The 16091-nt window shown below is 46.0% G+C and overlaps 1 protein-coding gene across 20 annotated transcripts in view; it reads left to right on the top strand.

The window, feature by feature from the left end:
* AAK1 (AP2 associated kinase 1) overlaps positions 1-16091 on the top strand; it is a 185952-nt gene that overhangs the window by 91392 nt on the left and 78469 nt on the right. For all 20 annotated transcript variants that reach the window (XM_075535446.1, XM_075535444.1, XM_075535447.1 and 17 more), the window contains exons 4-5: positions 12384-12492; positions 13968-14110. In XM_075535446.1, the coding sequence (XP_075391561.1) occupies positions 12384-12492; positions 13968-14110 (252 nt within the window). The remainder of the gene's footprint in view (positions 1-12383; positions 12493-13967; positions 14111-16091) is intronic.

Below are 16091 nucleotides of genomic sequence, written 5' to 3'. Positions count from 1 at the left end.
CTCTCCCGACTCCCCTCTCCCCCCATGTCGTTGCATCGTCCTCACACCACAGTCCTCCAAGCGAGCAGTGAGTTTTGGCAGCACGTTGGCGGTTCCAGTAGTGCCTGTTCTACAGAGTTGTGAGTGAAGGAACTACATTCCTGCTGAATTTCCTGGTGGGCAGGGGCTTCCCCTCCTCCCCCCACAGCTTGGTTTTCATGATCTTGTTTTGCTCTTTGATTGTATCTTTCTGTGTCTTTTTAATCAGTTTCACCCAGACTCTCTCTAAATTGTGTAAATTGATTTTCATACGTGTAAGCCTGTTTGGTATTCCATCCGTGTTTATCTTCTGTATCTCCTGATTGTGTGATCTCCACTGGTTGCTCTCTAGGCATAATTTGCAGCCTTCTTGTGGGAATTTCCTTTGTTGTTAGGTCTCTTAACCCTTATCCTGGCTCTGCTCCCTCGTTTTGATACAGCTATCCTGCGGTAGCCAAATGATATGTGGAAAGTCAATTTTTTGAGACTCTTTAGGCCTGGAAATGTCTATTTTACCTTCACATTTGTGGTAGAAAGGTAAATCTCATTAAAATCCTGGATTGGAAAATTAATTCAGATTTTAGAAAGCATTGCTCCTACAGTAGTCTAATGTTCAGTGCCACTCTGAAGTCATTCTGATACCTACTCCTTTGGGCTGTCCCCACCACCACCAGAAATTTATAAAATGCCTTTGTTTCCATCATTTGAAATTTCTGTGCTGATAAGCATTTATTATTTATTGTTCGGTATGTGTTGGGAATTTTAATTTGGCTCATTTGGATGATAACCTTTTCTTTTTCAGCATGAAATGCTTATTATCTGTTTTACATGATAAAAATACTTGCCAATCGTCCACTTTGGCTGTCCACTCGTATTCAAGAGCGAGGCACTAAAAAGTTGGTTGGCATTTCTCAATGCATCGAGGATGGACCTCACTGTTGGGTGCTCTGCCCAAACCGTTTCAGGACGGCACCCCCATTTTTACATGTTTAGTATTTGTGCCTCTTTGGGGCTGATCATATTGTAACATGCTTCTAGTCTACTGGCTGCCTCTGTTTGAAGAGCTACATAGGGCTGTTCAGCAGTGAGGTGGTCACTCTTCCTCCTGCTTTTAAAAGCCTGCCCTTAACAATTCTGCCAACCCTGGCTGGAGACCTCTTTACCTTGTGAGGGAATGCTCTTCTCTTCCTTTGGGCTGTGGGAGAGGTAACCTGGGAGGTGCATCTGGGATTTAACCTGCGAGAGAGCCTTTCAGACGATCGTTTTGAGCCCCCGACCTTGTCAAGCCTGCTTCTGGGGGACTCACACGGCCAGTGCTCGAGCCTTCTGGCTGTTCTTGTGTTCTTGCCTTTTTACTTCCTGTTGGGAATGAATGTCCTACAGCCCTTCTTGGACATCCTCCTGGCTCTGATGGCACTGTGTGGGTGAATTGGGGAACTTAGGTCCCCTGCAGGATGGAAGTCTAGGCTCACCATGCAGCTTTTGCTAGCATAAGGAAGGACCCCTCTGCAGGGGGCAGCGAATTATTACATGTGGCTTTTTACTGCATGGACCTGGTAAGGAGGTGGGGAAAGGTAATTGATAGATTCACTGGTGAGTAATCAGGAACAGGATTCCCTGGACTGCCTGCCATTCTTCGGGGTAAAATGAGCCCTCTGAGAAACAGGAGGAGGGATTTCATTGTCAGCAAGAGCCAGAGCAATGGAGTGAGCCCACTGGACCTGAGGTCACTTCCTGCACAGTGAACCTCCTGGATCCAGATGACAGCTAGGACTTCAGAGCAGCAGCAGCAGAACCAGGGTCCAGAGCATGGAACACAGTGATGGCCTTACCAACCCCCAGAACAAGACAAGCTGAGTGCTTGCGTGCAGGAGGCGGCTGGCTAGAGTGGGGTGCCTCTTGGTACTGAATTGGGGAAGCTGAGCTTGCTGACTTACTGAAGAGGAGCTGAGTGCCTGTGGGCTCCTGTCCCTGGACACGTACTCCAGGGTTTGCTAACCTTCGGAGCTTGTGCTGATGGCCTTCGGGGTGAGGCTTCCAGTAGAGTGGTATGCCCCTTTGGACATTTATTAGCAGACCTGAAAGAGTCTTGTAGCATGCCCTGATGAACAGCTCAACCCTGAGCGTTTTCTTACCGGCCTTACCATTTGTTAACGTCACTAATGAAACCTTTAATCGTGAGTTTCGCGTGTGAGTTCTGTGTAGCCATGGCAGTGGGTATTAGACAGTCACATCAAGCAACAACTACTCACTGTCATCGCATCGATGCCGACTCATCGGGACCCTACAGGCCAGGGTAGAATTGCCCAAGGGTTTCCAAAGACTATAACTCTTGATGGAGTAGAAAGCGCCGTCTGTCTCCTGGGTGGTGGCTGGTGGTCTGGAACTGCTGACCTTGCAGTTAGCAGCCCAACACATAACCAGTACCCCACTGAGGCTATTTTATGAAGTAAGAACACTAATTAAGACAATACACCCACAAAATCTAGTTGATTCTGACTCCTAGCAGCCCTGTAGGACCGAGTTGAACTGCCCCTTTGGTTTTCTGACATATAAATCCTTGTGGGAGTAGAAAGCCTCATCTCTCTCGTGGGGTTGAACTGCTGACCTTGGCGTTAGCAGTCCAGCATGGAACCCACTACATTACCTGGGCTCCTCAGGCAAGGATAGAGCCATGGTTTTTCCTGTGGCGTTTGGCTAGAGTGGAATAGTTGTCTAATTAAAGTTTCCTCTCTTGCCTGGACTGCCCTTTTCTGAGTTGGGCTTGGGGAGAGCCTTTCGTTGGGGCATCTCTGTCCGTGTCAGTTAGCATGTCGGGCTCCTGGTCTCTTCAACTTAAAGTCTGAGATTCATGAACCACAGTGAACACTCACTACCAGGTGGTTCCTCCGTCCCAGAGACCCTGAGCAGCCTGTTCCAGCTGAGAGTCTTTTATGCTTGTTTTAGATCTAATGTCCAGGTTTTGAGTGTATTTAAGGTGAATAAGTCCAAGTATGTCTTGTTCATCTTCCCCAAAGTAGAAGTATGTAGATTATGCTCGAAACAGACAGACAGATCTACTGTGTCAATTAGTAAAGTTTTGAGAAGCACGGATAATGTTTGTTGTGTACAGCCTACCAGTTTTAATTAGAAGTTTGTTCCGTGTGGTTTATTGCTTTGTGTTTTGTTTTAACCTCTGGAGCCCCAGACTTCCGTCAAGTGGAGAACATCGCTCCCAGCTCATGTGGAGGGCAGAACCCCCGTTCTTGTTTAAGAACTGTGAGGGTCCTGGGGAAGGTGTGATGTGTTCTGTATCAAGCTTGGTCTCACCTGTTGGCAACCAGAGAAGGAGCTTTTCCCTGCATGTACGGTGGCGTAAAAATGTGCCTGAGGCCCTCAGCTCGAGGGGAGCACTTACTGTTTTCACTAGAGACATTTTATTTCACCAATTGTGACGGGACTTCAAAAAGCTCACGCACAAGGTGGAGTTGAAAGATGTGAAACCTTTCCACAAGCCCTTTTATGTGTTCCATTCATGAGAGTCTGGCATGCGTCCTCTGATACATCAGAGATGCGTCTTCTCAGTCAGAACAGGTGCTCTGTGAAGGAAGCAGAGGGGTTCCAGTTCCTGGGGGTGGTTGGAAGCATTCTTTGGACTTATGGTCCCATTGCCTGACGTCAGAAAGAGTTCATTATTTTCAGATAAAGAGGGTCCGCCCAGCCTAGTGAGAGGAACGCGCTAGCAACGCTCAAGAGGTGCCAGGTGCTGTTGAGTGTTCACATCTCCTGGCCCGGATGGGTCACATCCTCCGTGAGCTTGATGACGATGAGGTGCAGCCGTCACCCGGATGTCCTGCTTGGAACAGAAGGGCTGTCAGAGGATTTGAGGCTAGCACACACTTCCACTTTCCAGACGAGGAGGAAGATAGAGATTGCTTCTTCATACTAAGGAGCTCAGGATTGCTCAGAGACAAGAATCGGGAACGGACTGTGTAAAAAGATGCTTGTCGGAACGGGTGCATAAGAAAATGTGAAGAAAGCTGGTGGTGCCCGGCTATCCAAAGATACAGTGTCTGGGGGGGTCTTAAAGGCTTAAAGGTAAACAAGTGGCCATCTAGCTCAGAAGCAACAAAACCCACATGGAAGAAGCTTACCAGCCTGTGTGATCACAAGGTGTCGAAGGGATCGGTATCAGACATCAAAGAACAAAAAATCATATAATTATGAATGAGGGGGGGTGCGGAGTGAGAACCCAAAGCCCATCTGTAGGAAACTGGACATCCCCTTACAGAAAGGTCATGATGAGGAGATGAGCCACTCAGGGTGCAGTGTAACAATGATGAAACTTACACCTTTCCTCTAGTTCCTAAATGCTTCTTCATCCCCCACCCCATGATCCCAATTCTACCGTACAAATTTGGCTAGACCAGAGGATGTACACTGGTACAGCTAGGAACTGGATACACAGGGAATTCAGGACGGATGATCCCTTCAGGGCCAGTGGTGTGAGTGGCGATACTGGGAGGATGGAGGGAGGGTGGGGTGGAAAGGGGGAACCAATTACAGCGATCTACATATAACCTCCTCCTTGGGGGACGGACAACAGAAAAGTGGATGAAGGGAGACATCGGACAGTGTAAGATAAGACAAAATAATGTATACATTATCAAGGGTTCATGAGGGAGGGGTAAAATGAGGAGCTGATGATGCCAGGGGCTTAAGTGGAGAGAAAATGTTTTGAGAATGATGAGGGCAACGAATGTACAAATGTGCTTTACACAGCTGATGTATGTATGAATTGTGATAAGAGTTATATGAGCCCCCAGTAAAATGATTTTTAAAAAATGATGCTTGTCGGAAAGGTGAAACACACACCCATACATCTACATCATACACAAATGAGCATAAACATCTGTGTACATGGGCATGCATATCTATTGCTTGAATTGGTTTGAAAAAACATTGCAAGGGGGAGGGAAGGCAAAACAAAGAGGAGGGGGGAGGGATGGAGAAAGGCTGCTGTGGGGGTGGGGGTCAGGGGACAGCTCCTTGACAGGAGAGGACTTAGAAGTAGGAAGTAATTGTTTCATTAAAAAAAAAACAACAACAATGTTAATAAATTACTTACTGAAAAACATTTCTAAGCTGTTTTGTAGTCCTTTGGATGAGTAAGCAAGGCTCTAAGGAGCCATCAGATGCAGGAAGAACAAACCGTGTCAGATCAACATCAGGCTTCCTCTGGAATTCGGCTCAGGGGAGGGCAAAAGATTTATTGTTCCGAATCCTGGCCAGTCGTTTGGGTAAGAACCCTCATCAGAGCTGTGGGCACGGTGGTCAGGCTAGACTGGATGCCGAATCAGAGTTCTTTTCTACTGGTTGTCTAGATTTCTGATTCAGTGGTTTGATATTAATCTGGAGAAAACTCTCTGAGGAAAAACCACCAGGACGTACCATTAACTCTCTGTTGTTTTCCTTTTATCTAATAACTTGATCAAAGAAAGAGAATATCATTTATCTACCTAATATAACATCGGCAGACATAACAACCACAGGGTCCGAGTGATCCTGAGAGCTCCTACTAATGAGGTGAACGAAGGAGAGGTTGTACCGTCGTCATTTTTAAGAATGGTAACCTTTACAGGCACAGTTGTGGGGAAGCAGAGTTTAAAGGCCGCTTGTATGAAAGAGACGCAAGGTCATTTAGTAGTCATTTAACTTTATATGCGTGCCGGAGTAAAAGGAATACATGTTTGGTCCCATTAGTAAAGTTATAGAAGGGGGACCATCCTCACCTGCTCTGAGAGAGGCAGACAGGCCTGGGGCCGTTCATCTCCTGGAGCCATTCCTGAAAAAAGTCAGTGGACAAGGAAAGCAGAGGAAATGTGGATGCTTAACTTAAAAGAAGATTAGGAGTCTTACTGGTATTTTAGCTCTAAAATATGAGACGAAATCTTAGTTTTCCACTAAAGAGGGCAATCTAGGTTCAAGGAGTGGCAGGCCTCCGATGGAAAAGGACTGTCCGATGATGAGGGCTCTTTGAGGTCTGGCTCAGGGCCCAAGGAAGGGACGCTGTTCTCAGAAAACCACTTGGCCTAGGTCAGGGTTCTTCACTAGTTACCGGGTCGCCCTAGATGTCTGCCCTGCCAGTGCTCCTCAAAAGACTGCATCCTGTCTCCGCCTCCCAACTCCCTTTATTTTATTTTTAAATGTTCCTCCGATTGGCACCTTTTTAAAAAAACAACAAATAGAAATAGAACCCAAATACCATAAAAGCCACCACTGAGTGCAGTTCACAAACAAACGAAGCAAAGCTCACGTGCACTAGCCATTGGGGAGGTGCAAACCAAAACAACCGCGAGATACAGCCGCACCCTGGCACGGATAACAGGCAGAAATGAATAAACACTGGCGAGGACGGCGAGCCGTTGGAACCTCGCACGCTGCCGGTGGGGCTGCAGAGAGTACAGCTGCTGTGGAAGGCAATGCGCCTCCTCCACTAACATCTGGGACTACAAGTTCCGTGCGGCCCAGCAGATAGGCGCACACCGCGTCCATCGCAGCACTGCTCACAGTACACGGAGGGGAAAGCGCCCAAAGTGCACATCAGTGGAGGAAGTGGAATACTATGTATTGTTGAAGAATGAAACTGAATCGCCTTGGACATGGACGTATTTGGAATACATTATGTTGAGTGAAGTTACTAAAGCACTTGTTACCAAAAAATAACATAAGTAGGGAACCAGTGGAGAGGTCTGAGGGGTCGGTCCCAATCCCAACTACTACGTGGACACCTGTCTCTCCCCCCCCCCCCAGAAGAATTTATTTCAAAGGACAGCACTGAATCTGCAGCTCCGGGAAAGGGACATATCTGATTGGAGCACACAGGAGCAGATGAAGGGGGAGGAGGAGAGAGTGGAGCACATCCTGGCCCACCAGGCCTTGAGGAGGATGTTCCCAATTAGAGCAGCCAGCCACAGAGGACCACATGTCCGGCCCCACTATGGGACGTGATGTCCCTCACTGACCTATAGCCCTACATGGAACAACACTGGAAACAAAGTATGGGAATTGCGCCCGATCTGATCCCACCACACCGAGGCAAAACACTAAGGGGTGCAACCGAACAGCAAGGGAATGGAGGGATAAGGTCCCCAGGGAATGCCGAAGGTGGACTTTGGGGCCAGGGCATGGTGCCCCAACAGACTGGACTGGAAAACACTCCTAAAGGCCAACAAATAGTTCTTGAACTAACCACAAGCTTTTCTTTCTTGTTTTTTGTGTGTGTGTGTGTGTCATTGGTTTGTTGATGTTGTTTTGTTGTATATTGTTGCTTGGTTTTGCTCTGTTTTGTTTTTCTGCATGTTATTATCTCCTCAGGTCTGTCTAAATAAGATAGGCTGGATGAACAATCTACAGGAGAAAACAATGGGACCAACAGTTCCGGGGGGACATGGGAGAGGAGGAGGTGGGGGAAAGATAGTGTTGTTAACAAACCCAGGGACAAGGGAACAACAAGTGATCCAAATCGCTGGTGAAGACGGTATAAGAGGCCTGGTAGGGCATGATCAAGGGTAATGTAACAAAGAGGAATTACTGAAACCCAAATGAAGACTGAGCATGATAGTGGGACAGAGGAAAGTCAAAGGAAATAGAGGAAAGAGCAAGGAGGCAAAGGGCATTTATAGAGGTCTAAATAAAGGCATGTGCATATGCAAATATACTTATGAGGATGTGGAAATAGATCTATGTGCATATATTTATAGGTTTAGTATTAAGGTAGCAGAAGGACATTGGGCCTCCACTCAAGTACTCCCTCAATGCAAGAATACTTTCTTCTATTAAACTGACATTCTATGATGCTCACCTTCCCAACACAACCGCTGAAGACAAAGTGGGTGAATAGGTAAATGTGGTGAAGAAAGCTGATGGTGCCCGGCTATCAAAAGATACAGCGTCTGGGGTCTTAAAAGCTTGAAGGTAAACAAGTGGCCATCTAGCTCAGAAGCAACAAAGCCCACATGGAAGAAGTACACCAGCCAGTGCGATTACAAGGTGTCCAAGGGATCAGGTATCAGGCAACATCAGAACAAAACATCTTACCATAGTGAATGAGGGGGGATGGGTGGAGTGGAGACCCAAAGCCCATTTATAGAACACTGGACACACCCTTACAGAAGAGTCTAGGGAAGGAGATGGGTCAGTCAGGGTGCGATGTAGCAACGATGAAAAATGCAGCTTTCCTTTAGTTCCTAAATGCTTCCCTCCCCTCCCCCCCGCACACTTTCATGATCCCAATTCTACCTTGCATGTCTGGCTAGACCAGAGGATGTACACTGGTACAGATAGGAACTTGAAACACAGGGAATACAGAACAGATGGTAATTCAGGACCAGTGGGGTGAGGGGCGATACTGGGAGGGTGGGGAACCGATTACAGGATCTACATGTGACCTCCTCCCTGGGGGGCGGACAACAGAAAAGGGGTGAAGGGAGATGTCGGACAGGGCAAGATATGACAAAATAATAATTTATAAATTATCAAGGGTTCATGAGGGAGGGGAGAGTGGGTAGGGAGGGGAAAAATGAGGAGCCGATGCCAGGGACTTAAAAGTGGAGAACATATGTTTGAGAATGATGAGGACAATGAATGTACAAATGTGCTTTACACAATTGATGTATGTATGGATTGTGACAGAGTTGTATGAGCCCCTAATAAAATGATTAAATACATAAAATAAAAACCAAGAGAAAACGCATCATACTAAAAGAAACCGACTGGGATGGTTACCACGGGTGGGCAGGACCGGGTGAGGCGCGGCAGCAATAAGGCAGAGGGCAGACAGACAAGTGTCAGCTTGGTGAAGGGAGCATAATACTGAATAGGAGGATTATGGGAGGAAAGCGGGGAAGCGGAAGGCAAGGCAAGCTAATGGGAGGGTTGATAAACTGTTAAATTATAGAATATGAAAATGATCTGTATGTAAACCCACCCCTAATTTACAGTAAGCTTTTTAAAAAATAGAGTTTAGGCATTATTATATTTTCAAGATAGTACAGAAATACTTAATACTATAAATCCAGAACATTTTTTATCACCCAGTAGGAAATCCCCTACCATTAGCAATTAGTTACTCCCACAGGGCTGTCTCCTCCGTGAGGAGTTACAGGCTGGGAAGCCCACAGTTCTGCCCTGTCCTACAGGGTCGCTGTGAGTCGGCATTGACTCTATGGCAGTAGGTTTTGTTTTCTCGTCCCCCCCGGTCCATGGCGGCCACTTTCTGACTCTAGATTGACCTATTCTGACATTTCACAGAGCTAGAATTCCATAAAACGCGCCTTCTTGTGTCTGGCTTCTTTTTCTCTTAGCCTAATGCTTTCGAAATGCATCCATGCTGTAGCCATGTATAAGTACCTACTACGCCTTCCCTTTTTTAGCATGTGTAACTCACCCTGCGGATGTTTGCTGTATGTGACATCCCTTTTTATGGCTGGATCACACTCTAAGGTATGTATATCAGTTGATAGGCATTTGAGTTTTGTCTACTTTTTGGCAGTTATGAATAGTGCTTCTATAAACGTGGGTGCATTTTGTGGGGGGGGGTGTTCTCTTAGGTGTATATCTGGGGGTGAAATTGCTAGGCCATCGGATAACTCTGTGTCTAGCTTTTGGAGGAGCTGCCGGACTGTTTTTCAAGTGATTGAACCATGTTGCATTTCCACTAGCAATGTATGAGGTGCCAAATCTGTCCACATGTTTATTAACACTTGTTACTGTCTTTTCTTACTATAGCCACCCTCTAGTAGGTATGAAATGATATCTCATATTTTTAAAATGAACTTTGTATTATGTATTAGGTCAGGCTTTACACATCAGATAGTCATTTTTGCATTCAACAACATTAACAACGTATCATCCCTCCCATGGCTTGCTCTATTCCTGCCTGGCCCTCCCTTTCCCGTCTCTTCCTTTTAAAACAGCGGTTCTCAACCCGTGGGTCAAGACCCCTTTGGGGGGGTCGAACAACCCTTTCACAGGGGTCACCTAAGACCATCAGAAAACACCTATTTCCGATGGTGTTAGGAACCAAGACATGGCTCCCCAGGCGGGTCCGCCTACATGCAGATACACCCACATGCGAGTACCCAGTGTGAGACTGTTACCCAAGCTACACCTTGATTCAGGACAAAATGTCACTAGAAATAAATATTTCACAAGATATAATTACATACATATGGTTTTTGTGATGGATCACTATGCTTTAATAAAGTTCAATTTGTAACAATGAAAATACATTCTGCATATCAGATACTTACATGATGATTCATAACAGTAGCAAAATTATAGTTATGAAGTAGCAACAAAAAGTAATCTTATGGTTAGGGGGTCACCAAAACATGAGGAACTGTATGAAAGGGTCGTGGCATAGGAAGGTTGAGAACCACTGCTTTAAGACATTATTTTCCACCCAACCAAGGTAACATCCTATCTACCTTTATCCTATTCCCTATCTCCCCTTCCCTTCCCACCCATGGTAACCTTTAAAGTCTGTTTCTTAGGGTATGAAAATTGCTTTTGCTATCAGTGGCCACATACAATATTTGCCCTTTTCTAATTGACTGGCTTCACTCAGCATCGTGTCCTCCAAATCCATCCATGTAGTGATGTTTCCTCGTTGTTTTTAGTGAATTAATTGAAGCTTTTAAATTAATTTAATTTTAAAATTACAATGAATTAAAACTCAATATCTATCTCTAGTGACTTGTTAATTGCTAATTCAGTGGGTCATGTTTCTGCTTTTGTCTTATCTTTCTGAGACAACGGACATTCTAAATCCCTCTTTCAGTGGAAAAGTTACTGAGTTTTTTGCCTTCATGGTCAGGAGTCAGGTGTGGTCACTTTGCTATTCGGAGGCTTCCTTTTGTTTTGGTATATGCTTTCATTTCAATTTAAATAACTTTAAACAGTTGAATCTCCAGACAGGTGGTAGACAGGTGTCTCATGCTCCAAATAGCCAAGTTTGGGTGGTTCCTATAAAGCCACAAATTTTCCAGGATTCTACGTTTTAGAAGTCAAATACCAAATGGTATTATCAAAGCTAGTTAAAATGACACACTTATTTCTATGTACCAATCACATTACTCACCTTGCTCATTTTTTCTTTCCCCACCTTCTTTCATTTTAATGGCCCTGGAGTTTGAACATTGTCACTGCAGACATTGTCCTCTGTGGACATTGGAATGACTGTACCGATGTCTAAAGCGATTCTCATTGCTTAAATGGAGCCTGGCACATGAGAGGTGCTCAATAAATATTCATTGTGTGAACGCATTTCAGAAGCAACCTTGAGAGAGCGCAGGAGGTCCTGCCGGGGAGCTGGAAGCATAACCCATCTGACGTCTCAGTGGGTTGGCTTCTTTCTTCTGCTTAATTATGAGCAAAATGCTTAGGTCTGAATGCCCAGTCGTCCCTTCAAAACTGTAAAGCAATTCTTTTCCTATGCTTTCTGAAAGAAGAAAAGTAGTGTGAGTCATTTAAAAGTCCAATTGAATTCATTTGTGTCCCTGAGTGCAGGGAAAACCTTAGCTTCGTTTTGAGTGAGAAACTCAGATGCTTTACGAGCTAACACTGTCTCCTCTTAGTCCCTCTGCATGCAGCGTTTCAGAGACACCGGGTTAAAGAGTACAGAGCCTGTGGTCAGTGGCTGGGTACAGAATTCCAAGTGATGAATACTTATGTGTTCAAATTATTATATAATACTGTATAAAACATTATGATATATTATATAAAACATTATTGGTTCAAAATGATGGATAGAGCAAAACCTCAATTTTTAGTTAAGTTTAGGAATCTTTGGCGAGTTTTTGCTTCTGGTTTAGATCGACCACTGATGCTGTGAGCAAGTAGGCACCATGTGTGCGGTTGGCCCCAGAGTTCAGTTACAGGAAGGTACTGTAGCTCAGTAGGGCAGCATGGCTGCTATTAAATTTCTGTCTGTAAACTTCAGAGACCGCTGGAAACCTATTCCTGACACTGCTCCTTCCTCTTCTCAAGGCTATCGGTGTCCTTCCCGTGTATTTAAATTATCTGTGCTAACGGAAAAGGCCTAGTGGACCACACATTGAGTTGCTAACCACAAGGTCCGCAGTTCAAAACCCCCAGCTTTTCCAAGGGGCAGTGATGAGGCTGTCTGCTCCTGCAATGATTCACCGTCTCAGAAATCCCAAGGGGCCGTTCTGCTCTGCTCTCTCGGGTCCCTGTAGTCAGAACCGACTCGATGGCAATGCGTGTGGGTTTGGGTTTTCGTCCGAATAGGATGGATTCGGTCTCATGCTGTCCAGAATAGTGTGTCTTTAACTGATTTCATCTTTATCAACTCTTGTTCACAGAGGGACCTGTCGGGACACAAGAACATTGTCGGTTACATTGACTCTAGTATCAACAATGTGAGTAGCGGTGATGTATGGGAAGTTCTCATTCTGATGGACTTCTGCAGAGGTAAGTAAATGCATCCTACGCTTAAGTTCTTGTTCCCCTAGCATTTTGATTGCAAGGACCGGGGAGTCATTTCCACGAATGTGCGCTGCACCCCAAAGCTTGCTGTAGAGACCCAGAGTCTGCGATCAATTCTTGGTTTGGGCAGTGACACAAGCAAGTCAAAGTTAAGGCATTATGCAGAACACCATTTTCCTTAGTTGCAGCAAAGTTTGTGGCTTGTATAAGAATGCAAATGAATGTGTTCTTTGTGATGCTTCAAAGCATGCGAGGGTTGCCTAGAATCAACTCCGCTGCAGGTGGACAAACACTAAAAAGCAGTGCAGCTTCCTGCTCCCTGGCAGGCACGTTCTCTTCTTCCGCATCGCCATTCGTGCGTGACAGCGTAAAAGAGCCCTTTCCTTTTACAGGAAGGGAGTGACCTTCCTCTCCTTGCTCTGCAGCTACATTCAAAGGATTGGCTCTGTCACTCAGTGCTGCTCAGAACGCTGGAAGCTTGAAGAAAATGTCACATGACACTTACCTTGGGAAAAGCCCAGACCGTAGCATGCATCTAATCAGACTTCTTTCATGCCTTCATTATTTGAAGGGTTGACTCTGGGTCTATATTGCTGCCGCCTTACAAGCTCAGGTCACGGTCTCCCGGTTTGGAATCTGTTTTCCAATACCCCATACTCCTCTACCGTTTTTCACAGCCGTTAGGGTGCCATGCAGCACCCATGTTATCAGTCCCCGAAATATGATGCTGACCAGTTATTCCAGCCTCTGTTGTAACACTGCTGACCAGACTCTGTACAATTCTCTGAAATTAGACGTTTTCTAATGAGTGTGTATGTGCGTGCACGCATGTGTACATGCGTGCTTTAGGCACCACATTGGAATTTGACTGTTTGATCCCTGTTGTTTGTTAAATGTTTTAGCGCTCAAGCAGTAGGGGCACCTAAAAAAGGTTTTTTGTCTTCAAGTTAGTTCTGACTCATGGAGTATCGAGGAGTCTCTATCATTTATAAACAAAGTCGGAAAACTTTTGACCCAAGTTTTTCCACCAGCAGCTTTTCCACCAACCAAACAGCGAACCGTGATGCCAGGTTGTTCCCAGAGTACAGCTCAAAGCTGTCCTCTCCCTGTTCCTTGTACTTACTGTGTGATCTAGCTCTTTGTGTGAGACGAATTGAATCCGTGGGCTCATCTCATATAGCCTAATTGGGACAGTACACGCAGGCGACTGCACCAGGATCCTCTTGTCAATTCCATGACCAATCCTGAAGGCATGAGGAGAGCGGTGCTCAATAGAATGTGGAAACTTCCAGAGATAGGAGGGCAGCTCGGGGAGTACAGCGTGCTGGGAGCCAAGGCCGCTGCGCTCTAGCCCCGGCTCTGCCCGTAATCGGCTCTGTTGCTTTACTCCAGGAGGCGCCTCATCCGATTTGGTGACAAGTCTGAGTGTCTCTAATCACCTCTCCTTTGTGCCCTCTCAGGAGGCCAAGTGGTCAACCTGATGAATCAGCGCCTGCAGACAGGCTTTACGGAGAATGAAGTGCTGCAGGTATTCTGTGACACCTGCGAAGCTGTGGCCAGGCTGCATCAGTGCAAAACCCCTATTATCCACCGAGACCTGAAGGTAACAGACCTCGTGTTTCGCAAAGTCCTCTCTTACCCGGGGTTTTCTGTCTGCCCGGGATGTGAGAGGAGTTCCGTGCACAGTTTGTAATTCCAAGCTTCTATTTGCCGTGGGAAAAGGAGACTCATGGGGTTGGGGGATAAAGGTTGGAGCACACAGTACACGTGTCAAGTTTTCTACCTAACAGCATATAGTCAGTGGTCTTAGGTAGACTTCTCCAGAATAACTCTCCCCACAGCCTCTTCTGTTAGTGAAGAAATGTGGATGCATCTCCCAACCAAAAGCAAACTCACTGCCATTGAGTCAACTAGCCTCCTCCGTGGATTACGAGTTGGGCTGTTAATAGCAAGGTCACCGTCAGAGACTACTAGACACCATGGGGGAAAGATGAGGCTTTCTGCTCCCATAAGGATTTACAGCCTCAGAAACCCAAAGTGAGCAGTTCTGCTCCGCCTTATAGGGTCCCTAGGAGGACACATGTCAGGGGACATTTATTATGAATCTAGCACGACCAGAAGGTCAGTGGTTCAAACCCACCGACTGTTCCGTGGGAGGAAGATGTGGCAGTCCGCTTTCCTAAGTCTTGAAAGCCTTATGAGGCATGTCTCCTCTGCCCTGTAGAACAGCTGTAAGTGGAAATCGATTCAGCACCACTGAGTGTAGAGTGCAAATACACAATTCTCTGCAGGCAGTGTGGATACAGTTCCTGTCTCAAGTCATTGCAAGTATTTTTTATGAAGGGTATAAAATGAAATACTGTAACACCTGCAAAAACCAGAACCTGTGCAAGGTGCAAACCTGCCAGAGGAGGAAAACTAAAATGTTCTCAATTAAAACAAGCGAAAGAAAGATGGTATGACTGTACACTGCCTCAGGCAGGAAACATGTGAGCAAAGGCAATCCCAGGCACTCACGAATTTCATGTTGTTTAAACTTGAGACTCACGTAGGTGGAACCCAGGACTCTGTGTAACAGAGGAAAGAACATGCTCAGCACATCTGAAACTAAAAAGACTCGAAAAAAATCCACGCCTTGAATTGCAATTTTGAAAGATTCTATCGGCACAATATTGAATGATGCAGGAAGCACCAAGAGAAGGTGGAAAGAAAACAGAGTCACTGCGCCAGAAAGAACTCGACAGTCCAGCATTTCAGGCAGTATATGAGCAGGAACCCATGGTCCTGAAGGAGGAAGTTCAAATTGCCCTGAATGCATCAGCCAAAAACCAAGCTCCAGGATTTGATACTTGCTGACAGGTTTCAGAAAGTTGGAGAAGCACTGGAACCACTCCCTCATCAATGCCAGGACATTCGGAAGACAGCTACCTGGCCAAGTGACTGGAAGAGACCCATATTTGTGCCCATTCCAAAGAAAGATGACCCAACAGAATGCTCAAACTGTAGAACAATGTCACTGATACGACATTCAAGTAAAGTTTGCTTAAATCGTCCAACAACAATCCCAGCAGTACATTGACAGGGAACTTCCAGAAGCTCAGGTCGGATTTGGAAGAGGACATGGAGCAAGGGACATCACTGCTGATGTCAGGTGGACCTTGGCTCAAAGCAGAGGACACCAGAAAGATGTCTTGACTTATGTTTCGTCAACTATGCCCAGGCACCCGACAGTGTGGGCCAGAATACACTGTCAATAATCTCGAGACGAATGGGAGCACATCATCGTGCTCAATCGAAACCTGTGCAGGGATCAAGAGGCAGTTGTGCAAACGGAAGAGAAGATGACACGGTTTAAATCAGGAAAGGTGTGCATCCGGGTTGGAGCCTCTCCCTGTACTTGCTCAGTCTGTATGCGGAGCAGATCATCAGAGAACCTGGATCACCTGAGGAAGAGTGCGCCATCGGGATTGGGGGAAGGCTGATTAACAACCTGAGGGATGCCGGTGACACGACCTTGCTTGCTGAGAGTGAGGAGGAATTGAAACACTTGCTGATAAAGCATGCAACTTGAAATCGGCTCTGAC

Source organism: Tenrec ecaudatus, chromosome 17 (assembly GCF_050624435.1).
Source record: "Tenrec ecaudatus isolate mTenEca1 chromosome 17, mTenEca1.hap1, whole genome shotgun sequence".
NCBI classification, from domain to species: Eukaryota; Metazoa; Chordata; class Mammalia; order Afrosoricida; family Tenrecidae; genus Tenrec; species Tenrec ecaudatus.
Note: the sequence above shows the minus strand (reverse complement) of the source record. Positions and strands in the feature narration are given on the sequence as shown.